Source organism: Drosophila obscura, unplaced genomic scaffold, assembly GCF_018151105.1.
Source record: "Drosophila obscura isolate BZ-5 IFL unplaced genomic scaffold, ASM1815110v1 contig_4, whole genome shotgun sequence".
NCBI lineage: Eukaryota > Metazoa > Arthropoda > Insecta > Diptera > Drosophilidae > Drosophila > Drosophila obscura.
Window position 1 is genome coordinate 6,887,518 of NW_024542828.1, and position 26,832 is coordinate 6,914,349.

Here is a 26,832-nt window from a genome sequence, read left to right on the forward strand (position 1 = left end):
TAGTCATTTAAGTATTCCTGATATATTTTATATATATTTTTTTTTTATTTATATAAGCTGATCAAAATTTGAAGTCTCCTCGATTTTAAAAAAATCGATATGACTTTAATTTTCATCACAAAATAAACTATTAATACTCGCAATAAAATTATCTAATAAACGTTTAAATACCTTTAAAAATTTACCCAAAATTGACCCTTAGAAACCTTTCTTACACTCTTCATCAAAGTGCCAACAGAATTTAATTTAAACTGCATTTCGAATAAGATTTGAATTCGAGATCGGCCCGCTGCTCGATCGTTGCTCTTCACCTCAGTGGCTTTTGAATTTCACCATAATTGCTCTCGCTCTCTCTATTTCTCTCTCTCTCGTACTCTCTTTCCCCTACTTTTAATGCATTTTTCGAATTTCGAAATGCACTCAACTGAAAACTCTCTCTCTCTCTCTGTCATTTCCCCTTACTGCATCGCAGAGATCTTTGCAGTTGCAAGCCCTCGCCTCGAGTCCCGGGTCTCATGCGTAAAAAGGTGACTTTTGACTGGCAGTCTGAATGGATGGATGGCTGGATGGATGGATGGATGGCTGGTTAGATGTATGTTTGGTTGAATGGCGGAGTTGGAACCAACCACACCACACCAACCAAAGCAGCACCACTGTGTGGCACCACCAGTAGCCATAAAAGTCCGAAAAAAGAAAAATCTGCAAACGGCCGCTTTTGTCTATGCCATAAAGCTGGCAGAAAAAAAAAAAAATAAAGCAGGAAAAAAAAACTCAGTCATAGGAAACAATTTATTTACGAGCCAGCCAGCAGGCTCTCTCGCAGCAGGCGGAACAAACAACTATTGACTTTTGTTGTTGTTGTTGTTGGTTTGGCCTGAAACCCAGACAACAATTAAACAGAGAGAGATAGAGGCTCTGGGCATTGGCACTGGGGCTCGGACTGGGGCTCCCTGACGTGGCTTCGAGACTCTGAAACGCTGAAACTCTGAGACGCTGAAGCTGTAAAGCACTGTTAATGGCTCACTTTGGAGCATGAGGCGCGGCGGCACAGGTTTTGGGGGCAGTGGCAGCATGCAAATGATGTCATTTGCGCGACTTGGAGGCACTCCAACCGACCGCACGCCCGCCCGCCCGCCGTCTGCCGCTCCTTTGCTCAGCTGTGGTTGACAGCTTTCGAGATTGAACAGCATTTGGCAGCTCTGTGAGACATTTATGATCAAGTCATAGTCGGTGGATGAGGCGGCCGCCGCGTCCGAGTCGATGGGTTATAAAGTTGTAAAATTGCCTCCATCAATCTCTGCTGTGCTCTGTCTCTGGCTGGAAGCTTTGTTCTCTCTGGCTGGCAGTTGGTCAGGTTAAGCTGAGCAGCTTAACCTTTTGGGCTGCTTTTGGGGCTGCTCTCTGCGCGTGCCAAAAGGCAACAAACGAGCTTTTTACGAGTAGGAAGAAGAATCCTGGGCAACACCAACAAACGCAGCATGGCATCCCCAGCATCCACCATAGAGAGGGAGCGAGAGCGTGAGCGTGAGGGAGAGAACCCTGTTGATCTCGGGGTTCACAGATTTATAACAAAGATATCGGCGAGTGGCTCAGCCTCAGACTCAGCGACATGCTGCGTCGTCGTTGCAACACAACTTTACCTCATGCTATGAGCTATTAGAGTTCAGGTCCAGAAAAACCCCCCCGAACTAAAGCCAAGTCCAAGTCCAGGTTCAGGTCCAAGTCCAGGTCCCTGCCTCGTTGGGTCTTCGTTCCGTTTCGTTCTGTGGGCCATGGCAATCCATTAGCAACTGCCTTGTTTTGCTTTCCATCTTTGCCTCTTTCCGTTTTGGGCTTTGGGGTTTGAGTTTTTTTTTTTTTGCATCGGCATCGCGCGGCATCTAACAAATCGTTCTGTAATTTGATAGCTTAGATGTTTATGACTATGGCTTTGGCAGTTTTTAATGGGGCGTCGCTCGGTCGTTCGGTCCTACATATAGATAAATAGAGACAGATACACACACACACACACACACAGTGGGGTGGACTACTATCTAGTGGACTATGTTGCCAAAAGAAAAGTTGATATCAAAATGAGAGAGAAGAGTGAGAGAGAGAGAGAGAGAGAGGGGTAGGTAGGAGGCGGCAAGGAAACAACTCTTTTAGTTGCTCATGGAAAAACTGGACTGCCGATGGTACTGCCGGTGGTGCGTTGATCGCCTGCCAAATCGCACAAAATATGCTAAAAGGTTTTGCTAGATCAATTTAAAGATTTTTTGTTTAGATAAGCGTTTCGTTTATTGGCCAACAACCAACCACACAGAGCACACACAGAGCACACACACACAGCTAGACACAAACATGTTACTTAATCTCAAATGGCGCATGGCCGATACGGGGGAGCCTTTTGGGTTTGGCGCACCAACATATGTTTGTGGCTCATATCTGATGCAAGCCAAAGGCAATGACAAAGCAAAGCTTAGGCAGGAGCAGGAGTAGGAGAAGGAGCTAGAGATGGAGCCACAGATGCAACCACAGATGCAGCCACAGATGCAGCCACAGATGCAGCCACAGATGCAGCACTAAATGAAGCCACAGATGAAGCTTTAGCTCGAGTTTAGAGCAGCCTTTCAGGTGCACTGGCAGACTTCCGGAGGCATCTAATCTGTCTGTGTGCCTTATGACTGGTTGAAATTGACATAAAAGGCCAAACCCATTTTCAGATTTCATAACCAGTTGACCAGGCGGATCTCTCTCTCTCTCTTCCAGGAGAGACTTTTGATTAATGAGCGGTTTGTGTTTTAGCCACAACAGTTGTTGCCATGTTACGACAGGGGCACGTCAGTTTAGGCCACAGAAAGAGAGAGAGAGAGAGACAGAGATTTCTGTACATCTCCGTCCTGGAGGCTAATGCTGATCCGCTGAATCCGCTGATCTGCTGATCCGACTGATGTGATGTCAGGTCAGACCCATGGGGACCCCATCAAGCAGAGAGCTAGCTGTCTGTCGCCTCCGAAATGCCTGGGCCTGGCACTGGCACTGGACGCCGGGCTGCACGAAATGAATATGAAATGTTTACATTTCCCCGTCGCCATATGCCATGTCACATACAGTGGATGGTAACAAGTGGGAAATTGGTGGTAAGAATCCGACTAAGGGATACCTTTTAGTGGGATTTAGAGTACCAGGAAGATGGGAGCAAATTTTGGAAGATAAATGAGAGGCTCAGGTATCCAAGTTCTAACTATGAAAATTCTGTTTGATTTTAAAATAAAATATTTAGTTCCTCATGCGATATAAAAACTGTATAAGAAAGTATAAAATCTTATGAAACTCCCTAGATAGGTAGATAATGACATTTGGCACACATTCTGCACATATGATCAATCTATCATTAACTTTTATATATAATAAATATTTAATTTTATTGGGGATTTAAAAATAAAAATTTTGTATATATAATAATAGATATAAAAAAAATATAATAATATAAAAACAAAATAAAATATTGAACGGTGGTAGTAAATGAAGATATTTAAGCATACAGAAATAATGGGTTCCATGCTATTTCCACTGTTACATATAATTATTGAATTTTTATAAAACTGCACAAACATTTTTTAAGTTTCAGAAAATTTTCTAGGAAGAAAAATCATTTAAAATGAATATCTATTATTTGGTAATACATTTTAGTTTTAAAAGCGATTTTTATTTGTTTTAAGCAAAAGTAAATCTATATATCTCAGGACGGAACGAAAGATGGGCCTAGCAACATCACCATTAAACACCATATACCCTCTGAACCGTCTCTCCTTCTCTCTTTCCTAAAAAGAAATCGGAGGAATACAAAAATCTCAACTTAATTAAATGAAAAACTCTTTTTATTTTTATTTTTTTCAACAAGCGATCTTGTTGAGGCCTTCTCCATGTCGCTCCTCAGTCGTCGTCGTCGCTCCTGTCGCCTTGCGTGTCAAGTGAACATCATGCGTAGCGCAGAGTTTTATCCCCCCAGATACAGTGGTGCTGTGCCGATGTCGGTGCCGGTGCCCTGTCCTCCCTGCCCCAACTTTGGCAGCCGTTGCCTCCCCCCACCCCTTTCTGGGGCAACAACTGCTTACAAGTTACACCAATTTTTTAAGTCTGGAAATCCTTGTCTGGTCTTAATATGATTTAGTAGCCGCATGCATGGCTTGACAAGTGTCCATTTGAATACTCATTGGCTCAACAAGCAGCCAGCAACAGCAGCAGCAGCAGCAGCAGCAGCAGCAGCTAGCAACAGTCTGGCTGGACCTGGCTCCTGAGATCTAGGCGCCCTCTCACTCCATCCCGTTCTGCAGGTGCCCCTACCCAACCCAACCCCGCTGCTGTACCATTGATTTGTGTGTAATTTAATGAAATTTACATAATATTTTGTTTTTAATGAGGCCTAAGGTGATGTTTAAATGCTTTGACTTGGCTTAGTCGGTAGTCTCGACGGTAGTCTGGGGACGTTCGTTGCATTTAAAGTCCGGTTAGAGCCGTGGCTTAAGTTACCGTCTTGCCAGGCGCCTGCTAACTCCCGACGGTTCGGGTCGGCACTACAACTACTACCAGTTTTTTTAATGCCACACAATTTTTGTGGACTTTGTGCCCGCGACCTGCCGCAAAAAGAGCAGGAAAAGCCCCCCCTTTAATTGTCTGACAAATTGGCCGCAACTTAATTAAAGGGCGATAACTACGGTATTTGGCTCTGGCTCTGACGCTGGCTCTGGCTGTGATTTCCTTTCTGGTGCTGGTGCGCTGGTCCTGGTCTCCATTCTGCGCTAATTAAGTCACTTTGTGCAACGCTATCAGGAAGCTGCCTGGCACACACATATTTCATGATGACTGGGTGATGAGTTGGGGGCCCCAGAGATGTGCCTGGCTGTTGTTGCCTCTGGGCTACCACTTGGAGTCAACTTGGAGTGTCGTGTGTCGGGGCCAATCAAAAAAAACAGACAAACACCTTTGCAAAATGCACTCGGCGCACTGATAACTGGCCAACGCCTCTCCCTGACGTGGACTCTGATTCGGATTCGGATTCCACATCCCAGTGAAGATCCCTCTGACTCTGACAGAGAGAAGAGTGGCATTCCCTTTTGGTGATCTGCTGTGCTTCTCTGCCCGTTAATAAGCTGCGTAGATTATTTATGTTTATTAACCCTTAACATGTTTACATTTTGTAAAACGAGACTCTTAATGTGAACTTTATCGGCGGCAATGCCTGGTGCAGCATTTGGTGCAGCAATTGCAGCATTTGTGGTCCACGGTGCATGGGGTCTTTGGAGCTGACAAATGCGGTACAAGAAAAAGATTTACATGGAATAGACCATACTTACAGTAAAATTGATTATTTATAATCTATTGACTAACGAAAATTTATCTAGCTTTTGATTATTTATCGAAGGTCTATCGAATCTATCAAAGAAATTCAGTTTGTTGAAATTTTTGTATTAATCAATCTATCGACAATCGAATCAGTTTTCTATTCGATAAAAAAAAATAAAAAAAATCTGTATTTTGTGAAATTACCGAAGATGATTGGCTATCGAAACTGAGTTCTTATCGATAGAAATTAACTATCAAATTTATTATATTATCGATTTAATGTTTATTGAGATTATTAGACATTTTTAATGTTAGCATTTTGTAAGCTATCAGAATATTGATTATATTATACGGTCAGGAAAACATTTAAATATTTAATATTCTCAATTAATATGATGTTATCGATCCGAACACATTTTCCCATGAAAATTTGCAGTATTATTTTGTCTTAGCAAAACGCATCTATCGGATCACATGTATGGAAACTTCCAGCTAAAATCGACTTTCCCTCTACAAATTTTCAGATTTTACCTCTGCAGCGCATTCAGGGACCCATTATACCCCACACAGGAAGGGTCCAGCGATAAGGTCCAATCGCTTTTGCTGCCTTTGCGCTGTCAACCGCTTGAACCGCTCCTCCAAAAGCAACAACAAAATAATAAATAAATATAAAGAACCATTGATTTGACGGGCGGCGCTCCTCTGGCAGTTTTTAATGATGCTTTTTGGTCGAGGGGCCTGGCGCCCGCTCTCTCTCTTTCTCTCTCGCTCTGCCGCTCGGGCTAATGCATTTTTCTTCTCCTTACATGATCATACGCGTTTATCTTTCGCTGAGACCCGGTTTGTTTTTTTTTTTTTGATGCTTTGGCACTCATTTAATAAGTTCTGTTCTGGCTAAGAGATTACATGAACCTGCAGTGTTCTCAATCGCAATCATATTTTTTTTTCAGCCAAAAGAAGTCCTCCGTTCGTTCTGCAGCAGGTCCCCGTTTCCCGTTCTCCTTTCTTTTTTTTTTTTTGCTTTTTTGTATCTCTGGAGGTTTTTGCCTGAAGCCCTTCCTTGTGTTTCCTGGCGATATCTGTCGCCCTGTTTTTCCTTCTTTTTTTCATTTGAGTTGGGTCTTCATTCGTGTGTGTCTCTCGGGGTTCTCCTGAGTGTCGCCCGAGCGTACAACCCCAAGTATCGTGTGACATATCGAGTGTGAAGTGTCAATTTGAATTTATTGATAACGCACTGAGGTCGTGTACATATCGTACAAATCCAGTCCAAGTCCAGTCCAGTCCAGTTGCCGCTCTGGCTGCTGGCTGCTGGCTGGCTCCACCGCAGAGTGCTCTCCTCCTCAATTACAGGCGCATAAATTCTGTGGCCAAGTGCTTTGCCATTGCGTTGGGAATTTATGAAACGTTGATTTGCAATTGCAATCAGCAGCAGCCAGCCAAAGCTCTCTCTCTCGCTCTCCACAGGGGGTAGAATATGCACATAAAAGTGTCGCTCGTCGCTCATCAACATATCTCTCTCTTTTCTTTGCGCAAATTGTTATTTATCACGAGGTGCTCTATACACATTTTTTTTTTTTTTGTTTGTCTGCTTGATGTTGGCATCTAATCAATTTTCATATGTCTAAATCAATGATAAAGAATATCTGCTAAAAAAAAAAAAAAAAAAAAAATTCAAAGAAAAGAAAGACAGAGACCTCATGTCTGACTTTGGGTATATTGACAACAATTCGATGCGGCCTGCAACGACGACAGGAAACATCTTGTAAAACTAGCAAAAGGTACATGTTGTGAACATGAAAGGGCTCCACAGATCCACGCCAATACAAAGACAGGAACAGGGGTCTCGTCTCGTCTCTTGCTCTCTCTCTCTTATCGTTGGCGTTCGCGTCGCTGGCCAACAATGAGAGCAACAACATTATAATGGACAAGGCACCAAAACCGTACCAAAATCCAAAACAAAAAAAACAAAAACAAAAAAATTCATACCAACGCCACACGCGCGACGATCGATCCACGGAGCACCAACACACACCACTCGCTCGCTCCGCTGCTCCTCCTGCCGCCCTGACTTTGGACACACTGTGCACCGGCCCCGATAAATAAAAGCGGCGCTGGCCCCAGACTCAAGCCCTGGGCCCTGGGCTAAAGGCCCCACGTTGCAGCAGGCGACAATGAAACGTCTATTTCTTTTTTTACCCCCCACCCCACCACATATCCCCACAGGAACGCTCCTCCAGAGACAGACAGACAGACGATCGAGAGACGACGCGACGCGGGCTAATGTACACACGAATGTGTTGCAATTGTCACGCCAAGTGAAGTTACAAATTTATGAATGCCAAAAAGGCTCTGGCTCTGTCTCTGGCTCTGTCTCTGCCCCACTCCCAAATCCCTCTTTGGATCTCTCCTGCTCTCGCTCTCTCTCTCTCTCTCTATCTCTCTGTCTCTGTTTGGTTGGGGTATATCTGTGTGGCACACGGCACGCGGCAAGACACAAAAACCCATAAATATGTTAAGAGTCAAAGTCAAAAAGTATGCTGTGCGGTCGATCGGCCAAACAAACCTAAAAGGACGTAAAAAAAAACGTAGCCAACTTTCTCATTAAGGGGGAAAAAAAAACTGAGTTCAATTCGTTGCGTTGAGAAGGAAGGTCATGGTCCACACAAACACACACACACACACACATACAGACGAGAGAGTTCGTGGCAAATCAGTTTTAAAGTTAAGCTGCAAAAGGTACCATGGCATAAAGGGGCAGAACTAGTAGGACTGAAGTTTAGCTTGAAATGCATCATCAGCTGAAGTTGGAAGGTAATGGAAGGAGTATTTATGGAGTAACTCCATGGGGTATACCAACAAGATCGTTTCAGAGATTTAAGCCAGGTTTTACTGGAACAAAACCATTGGAAAAAGCTCACAAATCATTATAGCTGAACGTATATTGATGTGCTAGAAGTATCTTAAATAACCCATGAAACCATTCAACCATTTATCTATGTACATATACAATTGTGTTCAATGAAATAGTAGTGCCGCACCTCACTACTTTCAAAACTCTTTTTGAGATAGTTCTAGTCTTTCAAATTGAACAAGTGATACCTTTACGGAAAGCCTGGAATGTAGGCATTGGATAACCGAAGAAACACGGTTACATTTGCATTCCATCTTCTTGTTTTTCATGACTTTAGATAACTACCCATGATATCTTCTGTTCAATGAAATAGTAGTGCTAGATTAAATTAATTTTTAAAAATGAAAAAACAAAGCAAATTAATTTAAATAAGCCACCATCCGCAAGCTCAATTCAAAAATCGAATAATTTGATGAAAGAAAGTTTTGGACATAGCGGTACTTTTGATTTTGAAGCGTTAAAGAAATCATTGCTCGGTCCAGAAGAGGATACTTAAGAGTTAGACTAAAAACTTAAGGCAGAAGGTATATTGGAATTGAAAACTAAGTTGTATGCACTCTCACTATTGTATTTAACCCAATTAACTAAAAGAAGTAGACTGCAAATCGATTTTGTATGCGAAAAAATTATTTTTTAGAGGATGGTCGGCGATGGTCGAAGGCAAGACCAGGCCTTTAATATCCTCAAAAATTATGAAAAAAATTTTAAATCGCTATGTCAGTGATGTGACGGTTCTTAGACGGTTGATTACACATTGTTTGAATGCAAGAAGTCCCAGAAAGCTCCGCGTTTGGGTCTAAGAGTACATGGGTGCACGACTTCAGTTTGGAAAAACGCATGTGGAATGGCCTGTGTCACAGTGACAAAAATACTTTTGACTGATGATAGTAAAGTTGTATTATATGGTAAGATAGACTCAAAAGAATATGTTTGGCATTCACAGAAATTCAATTACTACTTAAAATCATGAAAAAAATAGCATTGGGCATGGAAGGCTGAGCCTTATGGGGCCCAGCTCATATAAGCTAGTACTTTCTAGCCTGGCGTTTGAGTATATTATGGTTTTGAGCGAAACTGTGTATGTAGGCATACTTTAGAATACATTAAATTCAAATTACAGTTGAAAAATTCATGTTAAAAGGATCTTTTAACAGGATAATGACTTAAAATACCCAGAAAAGCTCGCTAGGAATTGATTTTTATCGGAAAAGATCGACGTTTTTCCATGGCCAACTGTCCAACTGGATATAAATCTCATCGAAATCTTATGCTGGAATACCAAATACATTGTTGCAACTGCAAATCCGTGAACCAGAGCCAAGTTTTAGCAAGTGGTTCATGGATTATTGGCTCAAATCTTATTGAAGCGTTGGCAAGAGATTAATGACCCATATCCGGCCGGTGCAAGTTCGCAATGAAAACCAAATTGATAAAAAACTACAAATTAAAGCTCAAGAAACATGAAGAACATGAGATATATGTTTTTATTTGAGTTTCGTTGTTTTTTTTAATTTTCTAAAAAAACACTACTATTTCATTGAACAGCATATTTTAAGGGTATTCGGCTTATGTCATGTAAAACAAGAAGATGGAATGCAAATGTAACGGGGTTTCTTCGGTTATCCAATGCCTACATTCCGGGCTTTCCGTAAAGGTATCACTTGTTCAATTTGAAAGACTAGAACTATCTCAAAAAGAGTTTTGAAAGTAGTGAGGTGCGGCACTACTATTTCATTGAACACAACTGTATATGTATACCATTTGCAAACTGTCCATCCTTTGGGTTCTTCATCTTCAAGCAGAGATTGGAAAAGAACCAAAGAATTATTCTTGGAATAATATTAGCAATTAGTAAGAGATCTTCGTATGGCAATATTCCCTCTTTATAGTATAAGTTTAAGTTCCCAACTCCAGTTTAAATTAATTGATGTTAATGTAGAGGGATTTGTCATAATGGATTTATTCTCTTCTTCTTTTAGAGCAATTCCAGTATAAATTCTATCCATAAATCCTAACCTATAATTCTACCAAAATAGCCAAGACCCTCTTCCGTATCCATTTATCCCTTTATATATATATTTGTACATATATATCGATCCCCTTCTTCTATTTACTGATATCTATCCAAGCTCATTTCCTCTTAATGCATCCCTCTATAAATCCATTAACATTTCTAATTCTAATTCCCTATATAATTCTTTAAATCTCTCCCTACCTCTCCCCCTACCCGTACCTTTACAACGTTCTAAGACAACGAAAACATAATTCAAATGTTGCAAAATTTACCACAACTGTCTGGCCATTTCTTCATCGACAGAACGCACAGAACAGAACCGAACCGAACCCTCCTCCTGCCAGACATATCCATTTAATAGGCAATTTAAATGAGATAATGCCCAGGTCCGAAGACGAGCTAGAAGAGTCAATGGCCAATTGTAATTAAATTGCAATAAGCAATATGCACTCGAAACGAAGCACAGAGCAAAACCCTCTACCAGACTCTGTCTACCAGAGATTGAGGTATCCGATGCTCCAGAGACTGCTCATCTACACACAGAGGGGAGAGGGTCTGTGGCTGTGGCTGGAGCTGGAGCTCCTCTCCTCTCATCAATGTGTAGTGAACAGCCCGTCTTTTGGGCCGAGGCATTTCCCAATGATTTATTGAATTTAAATCACTTGTATTGGCAACAGTCCCGCTGTGAATTTGTGACATTTTCGTAAACGAAAAATGTCAGTTACGATTTTTTATTGACTTACAGAGCAGCGAGCAGCGAGCAGAGCAAAAGTCTAAACCCAAAGACAGAAAATGCAGGCAATATGGAGTGAGAGCAGAAGATGGTGGAGGAGGAGGAGGAGGAGTAGTGTGTCTCGTCGTGTTGCAGGGCCTAGGATCTCCATTCAGTGATCTTCTGTATGGCGGTTACGGTACATGGCAAAAGGCCCATAAACCTCGTTTAAACTACTGTAAAATATAGTTCAGACTCTCTCATTTGAGAGTTATAAATTCCATTTGTGTGCCCCAAAATGACTTTCTTCCTTCGTCAAGAGTTTGAACCATTAATAAAGTTATTAACGGCGAGGCCTGTTCAGCCTTGTTAAAATCCCATAAAAAATGTTTGGAAATATCAACATTCGAGGAGACGGAGACACGCAGCACACCTGACCGATCAGAGTTCAATAAATGCATATAAATGCACAAATGGATGTTTAGTTTTTGTATTATTTTTTTTTTTAGAGGTTTTGCAGCACAACTTCATGACATTTTTTTGTTGTTTTGGAGGTTCCATTAATTAGAAAGCAAACTCCGAGACGATTCCTAATTAGAAATCAGACACAAAATGACTTCATTAGAAAACTATAACACGCTTGTTAACATCTCCCAAGCAGCAGCATCAGCAGCATCAGCATCTCATGCGGGTTTTCCATGAGGCTTAATGATCCACACACGAAAAATACCTTTGGAAAACCTTCACTGCTGTAAGATTTAATTATTTTATGGGCGGTACCAATTTTCTTCTTTTTTTTTTTTTTGGTTGTTTGGGTATGTCATAAAGTTTATGCGCCCCCCTTTGCCTCATTATCAAAAGTTAAAGGCAACACACATTCCTTCGAAGACCGTACCTTTTTTTTGTTGTTGTTCACTCGCTCATAAATCTCTTGTGGCACGTGAAAAACTGGGAAAAATCAAACATATTTATATGACAAGCAAATCACTTAGCCAAAACTCCAGAGAGAGAGAGAGAGAGACTAACCTGAGGCTGAGCAGAACGCCTCAGCAGCAACACCTGGCAGGCAGGCAGGCAATGGCAATTGAATTCAATTGGGTTCGGCGCCGTTCGGCACGATTCAATTTTTATGATCAATCTCACTTGGCGGGCAAACGTTCGGCAAACGTTTGGCGTGCCTTAAAATTGGCAAATTAGCCTGGAAAATTGGCCCCCAGGCTGCCATCTTTTAAAGGTTTTTCCCCACCAATTTATTTTAGTTTAAGTTTTAGTTTTTTTTTTTTTTTTTTTTTTTTTGGTCTAACTTTTTTGGTCTCTTTTAATAAAATGCAAATTGGTTATAAAATTAAAAAGAAAAATCTTTTCTATATGTGTGTGTGTACATATGTATATATGTAAGTAGTTTCCAATCAATATCTGTATCTTTTTTATCTCAATCGAACGAGTCGGCATCTCTGGGGCGGCGGCTGGCGACAAAGTGAAAAAAGAGGCATACGAATGCGCCTAATTAATTGGAGAGAGAGGGAGAGAGAGGTCCCTCCTCTCAGTGGTAGCCTTCATATTAGAGGGAATTTTTTTGTTTGGTTTTGGTTCTCTAATGACTTGCTTTGACACATTGGGGGCCTTTGTCTTAGTAGCAGCAGTAGAAAATTCCCTCATTGGGGCTGGCAGTCATAAATTCAGCGGCAATTATGTCAGTTTATGTGGAGCAAAGCGTATGTTAATTTATGTGTGTGTATGTGACTGGGTGTGTAGATACTCCTCCCCAACAAAAAAAGAGGCGGCATATCATCGCCAGCTCACAATTAGATGTTGATTTTCGGCATGTAAACAGCAGGTGTTAACAAAGCCAAACAACCGGCCTTGGCTTGGCTTCAAAAAATGTTTTGTTAATAATGCAACTCCCAAAACGGTTCATCTTTTTTTTCATTTTTACATATGTTAAATCGAAGCACAGCAGCATGTCCATGTCCCCTCGATGACCACGAAGACCTGCTAAAGTTCAAAGAAAGTAGCTGCTGGGTGGGGGAAAAAAAAGAGTTTAATCAGTGGAGAGGTTCTTTGAATTTAAGAGGGGATATCTGACAGGAGAAATTAAAGAAAAATGTAGACCGCAGAGAGAAGAGCGCTAGAAAAAATAGTAGAAAAAAAAAAAACAGAAAATACTACAGAAAATATAAAAACAAAAACCATTTTTCAACTAAAATATACCTTAAAAATTGTATAGAGATTTGAGGCCTTATCTTTAAAAAATAATCTGACATCAATTAAAATAGTGATTTCCAAACTTCCTTTACCAAAAACTGCTCTTAGTACCAAACCACAAAGATATCTTCAGAAATTCCATAATGAAACCTATCAGAATCCTTAATAAATAAATGGAAAATCATTTTAAAAACTTTTGAGTGCATAATCCTATGAAAAATGATTTACAAAGTATCTATAAATGATCTACAATTCTTACTCTAATGTCATCACTGAAACTGCAACAATTTTCAAGAGGAATATACGAACATTCAATTCCAAGCAATATATAAATATATGTACCAAAAAAATGTTCACAAAAATTCGGATCTTTCATAATTAAATCTCTAAAGAAAGTAATAATCTAAAAACAATTCAAAAACTATTTTCCACAGAGAATCACCCATTTATATTCACGCCACAGCATAATCTGTCTCTCTCCCCCATTATCTTACCCTGCTGGCATGCTAATGATATCATTTCAATCATTTAGACAATTTACAAGGCCCTAAACATGTGCAAAATGCTCAAGGGGGGGGATTAATACTTGCAACCCTTTATAAGGAGTGCGATGATCATTCTCTCCCTTTTGTGGAATAGTCTGCTGTTGCCACCCAGGCACTTGTCAACGATGGCGCCAAGTGGCAGATGATGAGGATCGTATCGGAATGGATATGGTATGACATGGCACGGCATGGCTGGGGTGTTGTGTTGTGTTGGGGGCCCTCCCATGGGGCATGTGCCACAAATGGTTGACTTATTTTCAATCTAATTAAGTTGTACCAAATGAAATGTGACTTGTGTACAACATGTCATATATTTGCCACGATTAAATTGGATACTTTTATGGTGCTGCCATTGGAGGAAGGGATTTTCCTTTTGAATGAAAAATTACTTGAATTTTGTTAGCTTATAACGGAGATGTTTCCCTAGGATTAGCTGCTCCCTCGGTGTGCGAGAAATATTCTTACTTTTATGCCACTTTTTAGCTCTGCTTTTCAGTATTTTTATCTTCAAAATATTCCAAAATTTCCCTCCATATTTAATTGAGACATTTTCACTGCTTTGATTTCACTTTTTTTTTGTGTCTACTGTCGACAGGTTTTTCCTGGACCTGGTCCCTGGTCGTCCTTCACACTTGGCCATCATAAATTATCCTCGTAATGAGACTCAACAGGCGCCGCCGCCACTGCCGACTGGAACTTCTGTGGCTGCTGCTTGCTGCTGCTGCCTGCTTGCTGCCTGCTACCCATTGCCACATTCGAATTGCATTTAAAATACATTTAAAAAAGCATTGCCCCATTTATCATTTTGGTTTATTTATTGCTAGCCGATTCACTGCGGATACTCCCAGGCTTGAGGCTTCATTCTGCTTCTGATTCTCCGACTGCTGCTGCTGCGCTACCCTCCTCTCCTATTGCTGCTGCTGTCCCATCCTTTAGCTGTTTCTGCTGTTTGTTTGTCCCGCTCGATGAATAATTGCTACCATCTACGCGGAATGTTATCAGCGGCATAATTAAATAACGCCAGGAGGTGCACCTCTCGCGCGAGACATAGAGAGTGGGTTCTGGAAACAAAGTAACACCTTTCTGGGCGAGAGGTGTGGATCACCAGAGCGATGCTACAGGTAGGATCTTCCCTCGAACGATCTCTTTATAGCAGCCTGACCAAAGCCAGCCGCAAATAGAAGCGACCCTGAGCAAGATCCTCTCTCTCAGTGCTCTTTGGGATAGCTGTGATCACCTGTAGAATCCATAGAGAATGGTTGTGAGGATCAACTTTAATTGCCTGTGATCTGCATTAGAAAAGCCACCTTCGAAAGGCTGCGCAGATCACTGATCTCTAGAGCTAACACCTTTTCCCTGATCACTGATCTCAGCAAATCCCTCCCTCAAAAACCCTCCCCCAGATCCTCTCAGTGATCACCAATCCATGTTCCTCTAATTGCCATGATCTGGCATTATTTTTGTCTATAAAAATACACCAAAAATTCAGATGCAAGTCAAAACAAAAATCAATTAAACGAAACGCAACAATCGATCAAATGGGAATGCCACAGAGAGCCACAGAGCCTGCATCGAGAGATATTGATCGGTTTGCGGTCTCTCTCTGCCGCAGCCACCTGATGGCATAAAACAAGTTGGAGAGAGGCAGGTGGAGGGGCAAAAGATACGGCTACAGGTAGAAGTCGAGGAGCGGATCGGTTGGAGTGAAGCGGCAAACGAAGAGGATCGGAGCAACTTCCAATTAAACGTCACGCTAAATGAAGCGTAAAATTGCCCGTTGCTGCTGGTCTTGAATGCGGTTTTTTTTTACACATACCTGAGAGATACACCCAAGAGAGGGGGGGGGAAATATACACCCAAGAAAGAGGCAAAAGATACCCGCTCGAGAGGGCGAGAGCGAGAGGAATGTCTGCGAATGTGACAGTGTAATAAAAAATCAATTTCACAATAAATATCTCTCTCCTCTCCAGAAACCAGTAATATCTTATCACAGCCACGGCATCGCCAGAGCGTGAAGAGGTACTTAGGATATGAGGATAGAAGACGAGATCGCATCGGGTATGGGTACGGGATCGGGTGATCTGGGATGGGATCTGGACGAAAAAAAAAGTGTGGTAGCCCCTCGACTGTCAGCGATTGATGTAGCAGCCCTTTATCATTATCACATCTGGAACGAGGGCAGGTACGACTGCGAGTGACAGTCGTCTCGTGTCCCTCAATGCTGCCTGCCAGGACAAATGCCTAAGCAGCCCGTCAGCAGCAGCAGCAGCAGACCCTCAGGCCGCTCAAAGCGTCACAGAGTCTGGCCCAGATCTTGCAGGGTACAACTCAAAAAAAAAAAAGATGAGAAAATTCTACAATGTGGCATGATGTCGTTGCGTTGTCTGTTATCTTAAAAACCTTGTTGTCGTCTTAATTATTGCGTTAATGAGTTTTCGGTTTACTCTGCTTTTAACCCGTTTGGCAAACAGCATTTCGTTTCGTGCTATTATCAATCAATCGGCGATCGGTCGATCGATCGTTCGGCTCCTTCGTCTGGCCAGTGTGGCAGGGATATCTCCCTCTCTCTCACACTCACACTCGGTGTGTGTGTGTTGCAAGATCATATGCAACGATAAGAGCAAACACACACACGAGTCACAAGTCCAATCTACAATATGTTTTGTGCTATCGCCTTTTGCATTGATATTTTATTTTTTATTAAGAACCGACGATAAGAGATCTTACATGGCATGCCGAATGGCATAGCGATCTTAAGGACCGACAGGATATGGCATACCACAGAGCTTCCATATAGAGAGTGTTTTTCGGGGCCCACCACATTTAATTAGCATGTTCAATTATTATTGAATTATTTATACAGTGTTTCACTCCCAACACAACAATGAAATCAATAAACAAATTATCAGGGGAGTGTTGTTCCATTTCATTGCTCCTCTTCTTCTCTTCTCTTCTCTTCTCTTATTCTCTGATTTGATTAATTGTGGGAGCCAAGATTTCCCACTGTGAAAAAGGGTAACCCCGTTCCCTCATTGCTTTGCCGAACTCGAGCAGTGGAACTCGTAGAAAAAAGGTCTACACACACCGTTTCGGAGGAGTGAAAAATTAATGATTTGTTGATTTATGAATCGAGAGAATCGGGAGGTCAAGTCAAGTGTACAATGATAAACGAGGGCGGGCATACATATGGGTAAGAAGATACACTCTAATGGGGGAGTAGGGAAATAAAAGAAGAAATACGCTGAAGAGAGCATAGCAAAGCAGAGGGAGGAATGAGTGCCTGTGCCTGTGCGGTCTCACTTGAGAAATTACTTGGTTGAGTAATTGAGAACAATCATTGATCAGGGGATCGCTGACAGATGTATCTTGTAGATATACGAAATGCAAATGAATTGTGGAATAAACTAGCACATATATTTTTATTCCAATAAAAGTTAGTGAATGGAACTGCCATGGGAATATTGCCAGAAATTGGTTACTTGATTTTAATTTATGCAAAAATATTTATCAAAAAAAAAATAAAAAAATTCCCGAACGTATCTCTGGTTTTAAATGGTATATGGGCCTAAATGGTATTTTCAGGGTATTATTTAAGGCAGAATTCCTTTTGGTTGTAAAGAAATTCTACAAGAATAATCCAGAAATGGTTTGCACATTAAACAAGATTATTTTTAAGCGATCGCCAAGGCTTCGAGTCCTAAATAAGCGATCTATAAATCGATCTAGTAGCAAGATATTCAAAATATCTCCAATTGATGTTTCCCGTGCTTTAAAAAAGCAAAGCGTACAAATTTCTATGGCAACTAAAACCTAGAGTACAAAATTCACTAAAAACAAAAAATAAGAACACGAATATTTTCATATGATATGTAGAAAATAGTTTAAAAAATAGTATCAAATGTAATGGCTAACATTCAACCCTATTTGTTATTTCGATGTTGAGAAAACATTTCCACAAAACCTTTTCTAAAAACCACTCCCAAAAGCAGGTGTCTCTGTCGATCACTTAAAGATCCATTAATCTACAAGCTATAGACCACATCTGATTAGCACCTTCAGAAGCAAAACAATCAAAGAGAAGCTGCTCCATTGAAATAAGAAATCACAGATCAATCCAAGAGATTAAGACATTAAGACATTCAGAAGCAAAACAATTTGCAGTAAAATGACACTAAAATAAATTCAAAAAAATTCCCAGAGAACCGGGGAGAAAAATCACACAATAGATAAGAGATCCACACAATGCACTTCATCTATAGTCCATTTGGGAAAACGACCATCAAGTGTGTGTGTGTGTGTGTGTGTGTGTGTGTGGAACGAGGCATTTTTCTCGCTTTTGGAACTTCCATTTATGACCCGAGAGGAACATTTTCTGTGACTAAATGCGGCAGGTTCATTTCTTATTCTTATGCAAATCTCTTGAACAATAGAAAATGCCACAAGGAGATCATCATCACGCTCTAGATATACTATTTTTTTTTTTTGAGGGGCTTGGACTTGTAGCGATTGTTAGAAGCGTATTGTTTGGCAGAGTTTATTATGGATCGCCAATTTACGAGCGATATTAAGAAGGAAACGAAGGCAGTTACTCGAAAAACATGAAACATTAAAATAGCCAAAAAAGAAACAAATTTCCAGCATCAAAGAAAATGAATTTCTAGTTTTCTTTTGGTGATCTCCTGCTCACTCCATGGATCTTCAATTTGTTTTCGCTTTTATGCAGGCTCCCGAACATAATTGCAACAACTTAAGAAATCACAACAAACAAGCAACAAAATAAACTCAAATTCAACGAAAAAATACGAGAGAAAACTAAAGTTGTTGAGAGGCGAAGACAGGAATACACTAAAAGATTCATTATAGAATGATTCAGATGGGATCCTGTGGAAGATGTAATATATCAGGCGAAAACAGGAATACACTAAAAGATTCAATATAGAATGATTCAGATTTTTTCCTGTGTAAGATGTAATATAAAAGGAATAAATTTTGATCTTAATTTAAAGAAAAAAGCATTTCAAATTGAACTATAATTATGGATAGAATTGTCTTTGGATATACGGAAGTTTTTTTTTTTTAGAAAAAAGTGTTATATGATCGCTAGAATGCTCCAATTTGGACGTTATCTCAACTATAAGTATTTCGCGTCTGTTCCTCCCAGTCGGTTTTTTTTTTTGCGTTTCTGGACGTCAATGTCTACGAAAAGTGTTAGGTAAATTAGAAATTAGATTGATCACCAAACTATATAATTTTTAGCTTCATAGATTTATATTTTTCTTCGCTACAAAAATCTACTCATAACCGTAATGCCCCACCTTTAAAGTGTATAATGAAAAACCTCAAGTCCGAAGGCATTCAAATTGATTACAACACACGAGAACTGAAAGACTGTAGACTGGCAGAAATCCTTGTGGTGTTACTGCTGTCTGGTGCTCTCCTGATAAACATGACTGGCGAAAAGAGTTTTGTTCAGTTTGTTTGCGGTGCCTGAAGATGCTTGTTTTTATTGTTTAGCTCGTTATCAAGTCAAAATAATCAGCAGAAGCTGCAGCAAGCAGCAGCAAGCAGCAACAACAGCAGCAGCAGCAGCACCCGACACTAACAATTGTCATTGTTAAAGGCAAGGGCGAGGCATACAGGAGCTCGCAAGTTCAAGTCCCCCTGGCTGAAATGTGCCACATCATGGCTGTGTGGCAAGAGAGCCCAGTGGCGGGGACCCATAAAAGTGAAGCTCCTCTCATCATCGCACCGAAAACAGAAACGGAATCAAGCGGCAGCAGACGCCCCGAACAATGCAACATGATTCGCGAATTATAAACACCACGCGCGCTGCTTAAGAAGCGAAGGGAGATGTTCCAAACGAATGCTAGTTACCCTGTGGAGTTAGTAGATATAAAGAAAAGATGGATTAAAGAAATTAAAAGCATTTCTGAGCAGAGATTTGTTGGAGTTTCCACTGAGTTATGGTATTTGCAGACTACTTTTAGACCACTATTCACGTTTAACAATTATGTCTTTATTTTTGCTCAAAAATTGGATAAAAATAAATTAAAAATTATATTTAATACAAAAAATCATTTTACTTTAACTTCTTACGATCCAGTTAAGTTTTTAACATTTTATAGATTTTCTCTGCCATTTAGTTATCTGTGCAAACCGATCAATTTTTTCAGACAAAACTTAATTTCACCTAAATTTAAATTCAAGAACTTTTGCTTTAATATTCCTTTAATAATTTAATTTAATTATTTTATTTAATTATTTTATTTAACTATTTTATTTAATATAAATGCTCCAAGATACATTAAATAGTTTAAACAAAGGTTCCTCCCTTATGGCCAAATGTCGCTCCTTTTTAGAACGTCGCAAACTTCTCCACATTTCATCATACTCTCATTCCTTCAATGGTAAGCGGTAGCAGCCATCATTTTCGTATATTTCTGGAGCAATATAATCGCTGGCTGTCTCAAAAATTAAGCAGCAGCTTCTGAGGAGATGAAGTCGAAAGGTCTTATGGGGGTCTCCGCCAATCGTAATTGTGGCAAGTGGTGCGCCGCTGCCTCTTGTGGCTGCGTCTGCAACTGCAACTGCTACTGCAACTGCAAACTCTTCTGCTTTTCCTGCTGCAACTGCTACTGTCAGCCTCTTTTACTTCTCTTTTCCCTTCTCCTTCGACTGCAACCTCCTCCTTCCTCTGCCACTGCTACTGCAACCTCTTTTGCTACTGCTTTTGACTCTAGCAACTCGGCAACTGCCACTGCCACATCAGCAGCAGCCGCAGCCGCAGCCGCAACAGCAACAGCTAACAAACAACAGCTCTCTCGCTGACTACACAGAAGCCAAAACGTGTCGTCCTTTTGAGTCACTTGAAGAGCGGCTGCCCCTTAAGACGACTTCGGCATGAAGACTGGCTGCTGGCTCTGGGCCTCAAGCTACTGCCACGAGGTTCATCCTCTAGCTACTGCCTCTGGTTCCTGCCTCTAGCTACTGCTTCTGGTTCCTGCCTCTAGCTACTGCCTCTGGTTCTTGCCTCTAGCTACTGCCTCTGGTTTCTACCTCTAGCTACTTGCTCAAGCTTCAAGCCTCATCCTCATGTTGTTGTCATCATCTTTGTACGTGTTGCAACAGCAGCGGCTCGGCAGCTACCTTTTTAATTAAACAATGTACAAAAAAAGAGAGCCACAAAGATCGCTGTGAAGTGTGCAGCCAACAACAAACATCACACACCACTCCCTCTTTTCGCCACCACAAAACCCAAACCCAAAGCCAAGTTCAAGTAGCAGTTGTGTTTTTCTTTGCTTTTTGCTCTGGTTTTTATTCGTGAGTTATGAGTTGCGCAATCACGACTTCTTGTCTTGTCCCCCGGTACGAGGCGACGTTCGCTGATTAAGTTTTAGAACAAATGAATTTTGAAAACGTGCAGGCTACTCCGCCTCCCCCGCCTGCCTGCCAGCCCAGCCCGCCTGCCTGCTGGAGGTGTGAAGTAATTTGGCCCAAAAAGGGCTTTACCTGGCTTTGACAGCAGCTGCTGCCGTTGACCACTGATCCTTTTTTTTTTGTTTTCTCGCCAGGTTTTTATGAGCGCAGCTGTCTGGAAAGTTCTGCTCTTCTCGCTTACCTGCAAAGATATGGAAGGAAAATTTTAAAATATTTAAAGCTTGCCCCCCAAAAATAATAAAAGAGTCTCAGATCTCTGTGAACAGATAACGATAAATTGTAATTCATTTAAATGAACAAATCAGAGATGGCATGGGGGAGATGGAGTCACAGTCTTACCACTTCAATCCGGCATCCTTCAATGGGTAGATTGTTGTGATGTGATTATGTCAAAATTATTAAAACAGTCTCTCAGAGCGACTCTCGCGAGACATCGCTCGATTGCTGCTTCTTGTTTGCCTCATAACCGTATGTCATGTTGCCCAATTCGTTTGCAGTCAGCCTGCCCCATTGATCGACACTGATCTCAGATAAAAACAAAAATAAACAGACAACAAACAGTCAAAAAAACATACATATAAAGAGTGAGAGAGAGACCCCAAAAGACAAGTGCATTTGCATCCAAAAAGACAGGTCGGTCGGTCAGTCGATTGGTTAGTTGGTTGGTTGGTTGGCTTCCCGTGTGAAGCAAACGATTTTCCCTGAGAATAAAACTTGTTGAAAAATATGAACAAATGGAAAATATTTTCACCCAAAAAAAAATGTGCATTATATAGACATTAGGTTTTTTTTTTTTTTTGGTGGGGTTTGGCATTGTTTGTTTGCCGAGTTTTATGCTTTGACAGGCCATAACACAGACAAGGCTGACAACAATGCCATTAGTCTCGGACAAAGGGTATGGGCCCATGACAATTGACAACATCAGAAGGGGGGGCCGGCCAGGGGCATCTAGAAATTATCAATGGCACTCACACCCCAAAAAAGAAGAAGGAAACTGTAAGCCACAGAGATGGTGTGAACCTCTTCTGCCACGGCTTTCATTCTGATTCCATTCTGATGCCACTAATCGCTCGCTAAGCTGCCCAGATACTTTGATTACACTGTGCTACAGGTTATACATTTCTTTCAGTCGCGTTGGTAAGAGTTTTTGAAGCACCATTTGAGATGTAAGGCAAGTTATTTGGTAACCTTTTTCTATGGTACATTTTTTAAAGTTTATTTTGTAATTTTTGTACTAAAATAATTTCCAATCTTTTATGCCAGTGTCAAGTCATTTTTGCGTTGATTTCCGACTGATTTTTTTGTATTTCCTCTGCTTGGGAATTGCTTGGCAGTTGGCCAAAACATATCGTAGTTTTCCTTGAACTGATGTGTCCCTACAGTGTGTGTCTTGGGATTCATACGGCTCGGCAGCGCAGCACCAGAAGCTGAAGGAAAATGCAGAACCTGAAGAGACAGCAGAAGCTGAAAGGGCAACAGGACCTGAATGGAAAGCAGAACCTGGAGAAATAACAGAAGCTGCAGGAAGAGCAGAACCTGAAGAGACACCAGGGAACTGGAACATCCACACATTGCTGCAGCAAACTACTCTTCCTTATATCCACCAAATGTGGATACAAAATGACACACAAATGAAATGTTCGGGTGCCAAATGCGTGCTAATAAACAAACCTTTGGGGGTGCGAAATGGCCTATCAATGCCTCAGTTCACTTTGATTTCCAGAATAAACGTTCCCCACACGTATTTTGTTTTCTTTTCTTGTTTGCTTCAGAGCTTAGGTGCTATAAAAGGATTGCAGTTTAACATTTGGGTCGACATCAAAGGTTATGTATTTTTTAATGCATAAATTTCCTATAAGATGAGACTCTGAATAAAGTGAAATATATGAGCTAGGCCACTCGGCAGCATTTTTTCAGGCATATATTTAGTCACAAGCTATCACATGTTGTCCAGTGCTATTAGATTATTGTTCACTCCACGCTACCATTCGTTCTGTTCTTTTCTTTTGATACGTTTTTCTTCGGTTTATTTGTTTGGCTATTTCCTAGAAGCCTAGCATGCTGACCACGTTTTGTTAGCCAACTTGCAACGCTGCATCCGGCTGCATGGAGGAACACGCCTGTGCTCGTGTAATATGCAAACTAGAGACGAGACTTCAGCAGCAGCAGCAGCAGCGATAACTGTACAGATAAGAGAGGCAGCCAGAGCCAGAGCCACAGCCACAAAGTACGCTTACAAATTGCAGGCAGTGTGCAAGCGAATCATCACAGGTAAATCTATCTCTCTCTCTATGGCAGTTACCTACGAAAATTGTGTGTCAATTTTTGGAGAGCAGGCCAGGCCTGGCCAGGCCAGCTGTCAAATAAGGATTATCCACAATTTATGTGTTTGCTCGGAAATCACATTTCTATGATCGGTATACATACCTGCAGGTATCAGCTACCTATGTATCCTCAATTACGCTGCCTGTGATCCGGCCGGGTAGCTAATCTAGGTAGCTCGCTATTAATTTTTGCATAAAACCCTTCAACCGTACCGACAGACGACACATTCAAGCTGCAGTCTTTGAGCAAGCAACACCACAATACAAATTGTAGTTAAAATTTTTAAATAGAGAAAAAAAAAAAACTAAATATGGAGCTGACACTTGCCGATCCCGCCTTTAAGAGCATCATCGAGGGAGCCAAGGAATGCCGTCTGCCGCCGCTGGAGGAACGTGAACCCAACTATGTGGACAATCTGCACATCATATTCTTCGAGCAGATCTTTGAGGCCATTGACAATCTGAGCGATCAGGTGCGCATGGCCCGGGCGTATCCACAGTTTATACCACACATCCTCAAGATCTGGCAGAAGCGTTTGAACATGATTGTCGGACCGAATACACCATTTTTGGGCCTGCTGGATATCGAGGATTATGTGTTCTTTATGGATCACATGGCTGATCGTTTCAAGGAGCTGCATGTCCATGAGGATGGTGTCGGTTCGTTTGCCGAGTTCTTTGATTATATACGACATCTGAATGATATAAATGTGACACGTTTGCCGGGTGTGGAGACCTGCATACTGGCTGGCAATCCAAATACCGTCATCGATGATGATATACGTGATCTCACACAAATGCTGCCCAATCTGAGGCGTTTGACCAGCTGCATGAACATCTCTGGTGGCTATATCTGGTGTTTCCGTAAGCTGGAGGAGCTCGTCTTCAATTCGATGTACCATTCGGTGCCATTGGACAGTCGCTGGATACAGGAGATCTGCTTGAGCATGACACAGCTTCGTGTTCTGGACATTACCGATCATTTTGATAGCGGCGTACGGCTGACGGACATCAAGCTGCCGAATCTGGAGGTGCTCAAGATCAATCTGAGCAGCGTGGAGACCGTCATATCGGATGTTTTGCAGTTGCCCAAGCTCAAAAAGCTGGCCGTACGCTTTGATGACTCGCGGCAGCTGCATGCCGATCAGGAGACCATTTTCCAGCAGATTATTGTGGCCAAAAGTGAGTCCATTACACGCATTGCCGTCAACAATGAGGTGGTGCAATTGCCGGCACGTTGGCATCAAAGTTTGCTGCTCGAACTGCCGCAGCTCAAGAAATTGGTGTGCGAGAATTGGTTTCACGATGATTTCTTCCTGGAGCGCCGGCACATGCCCTGCGCCCAGATGGAGGTCCTTAGCTTTAGTGGCTGGGAAATAGTGCGTGAATATCAGCTGCTCGAAATGGTGGCCGAATGCACAAAGTTGCAGCATCTAGCGTTGAACGGTTACCACAGCAATTTGGATCGCTTGCAAAAACTAATGCACATACGCTGGGAGGAGAAGAACGCCAAGCCACTGCAGGTGTTCAGCGATATTATGTGGACCACTTTGATGCCCGACGAGTACAAGAAATGGTCCGCGGATAAGTACGTTCAGGTCACCTGCGATGGCAGCGAATACGACTACCAGGAGGATGGCTTTGAGTTTGATTTTGTTTAGGCTTTAAACCCTACTCTCTACATACATTTCAGATTGTATATATATTTGTTTAAAAAATCTTAAATTTATTTTTTCTGTATAATTTTATTATTGTTTAATTTTCGTTTTATTGTAAATACACAAAATCACACGCACTTGGACAACAAATCAAACACGCAAAATGCTTTAATTTTCTATGCTTCTATGCCTTTTTCGCTTTCAAAGCAATTTTCCAAGGCATCCCAACGATCGCTTTGGGGTCTCACAAATGGAAAAATCAACAGAGTTTATGGCCTGTACGCTTTGGGGGACTTAAGCCCAAGTCTGTATACACACATGTGTGTATGACCTCCACTGGCCACAGTCCACTGCAGCTCCACTCTTTTGGCCACTCCAACTCTTTTGGCCAAGTTAATTTTGCGAGGCATAAATTATTTGATTTGATTGAGTCGGAAAATGAGTTCGCAAAATGCCCACAGCGTTTTTCCAACGCAGAGTTAGTTCCACGATCCACACGCTCCCTCCCTTCCTCCGCCTTTCCACTCTTTCAAGTCTCTCAAGTGGTCAGGTTTTTTTTTTGGCTTTGGTACTCTGTACTTTCAGGGTTGGGGCACACTGTACACATTGTTTGGTTCTTTTGGGTAAAAGGAAACACTAGTCGGAAGTTATAGCCATGTCTGAATAGGGCTATAGCCTTGGTATTTCAGAATAAAAAAACAAAACGTTATAAAATATGGCCTTAAATAACTGTGGAAGTGTGGGAACAGGCATTAGGCATGGCAAAATGTTAAAGATCATATAAAAATAAACTAAACGATGATTTTAGGTACCATTAGAATAGTTTAAGTGGTAACAGGTGTCCCAAAAGTGCACTTAAAAAATATAATAAATGATTTATAATCTCTTGAAAATGTTTCTTAGGCATAAATGTATAAACAAGCTGTCCATCAGACTGCAAGAAGCTACCACCAGGCTAGAAAATTTAAGAATTCTTAGAGTTTCAGACGAATTTATTTAGCAGATCTGCTATTCCACTTTATTTTAATTTAATTTATTTTATTAATTTAATTTATTAAATTATTACACATACAAAAATGAAGTTCCCTGAATGAAATAACTCAATAATCCGAAAAATTCTCTACGTTAACCTTGTTTCCACATTACCATCCGTCGATTTTTTTAATTTTTTTGTTTGTGTGAAAAATGTATAGCCACAAAATTATTTACATAATTTTTTTCTACCACCCAAAAAAAAGTTTGGGGCATATTTTGGCTTTCGTTTTCCCAGCATTACGTCAACCATTGAGAGTCGAAGCCGTGACTGCGACGGAGGCTGTCTCCTGGCCTAAATTATTGGTCGCACTGACAAGTCAACACAAAGTCCAGCTATGCAGCTATATGGGGGCTATGGGGGGGACTAATTTGTGGGGCAGCAATCGAGAGATTAAAATGCAAACGAAGGCGACTCGGCGACGACAGTTTGAAGTGGACAAAAATTTAGAAATAATGGACTATTAATTTATGGCCAGCAGTCAGCAGCAGCAGCCAGCAGAGAGCCGTTGCAGTTGCCATTTCCCAAAAGAGACCTTTTCTTTTTTTCTGTATTTTTTTTTTGGCTATCTATTCGATGAATGTTAGCTGCATATTTATGGGTTTTTCATTAATTGACTAATTGCTGGGTGGGCAACACAAAACACACACACACACTGACCCCCAAAG

The 26,832-nt window shown here is 41.2% G+C and overlaps 1 protein-coding gene across 1 annotated transcript; it reads left to right on the top strand.

Annotated features, from left to right (window-relative positions):
• Nucleotides 1-23,491: 23,491 nt before the first annotated feature.
• Nucleotides 23,492-25,200, top strand: LOC111065870. Its single transcript, XM_022354310.2, has one exon. It carries the CDS (start codon nt 23,785-23,787, stop codon nt 25,132-25,134), a length of 1,350 nt encoding a protein of 449 aa, XP_022210002.1. The 5' UTR covers nt 23,492-23,784; the 3' UTR covers nt 25,135-25,200.
• The last annotated feature ends 1,632 nt before the right edge of the window (nt 25,201-26,832 follow it).

What these genes read in the sequence shown, in the direction of transcription:
- LOC111065870 (XM_022354310.2), top strand. Translation starts at nt 23,785, where the DNA reads ATGGAGCTGACACTTGCCGATCCCGCCTTTAAGAGCATCATCGAGGGA.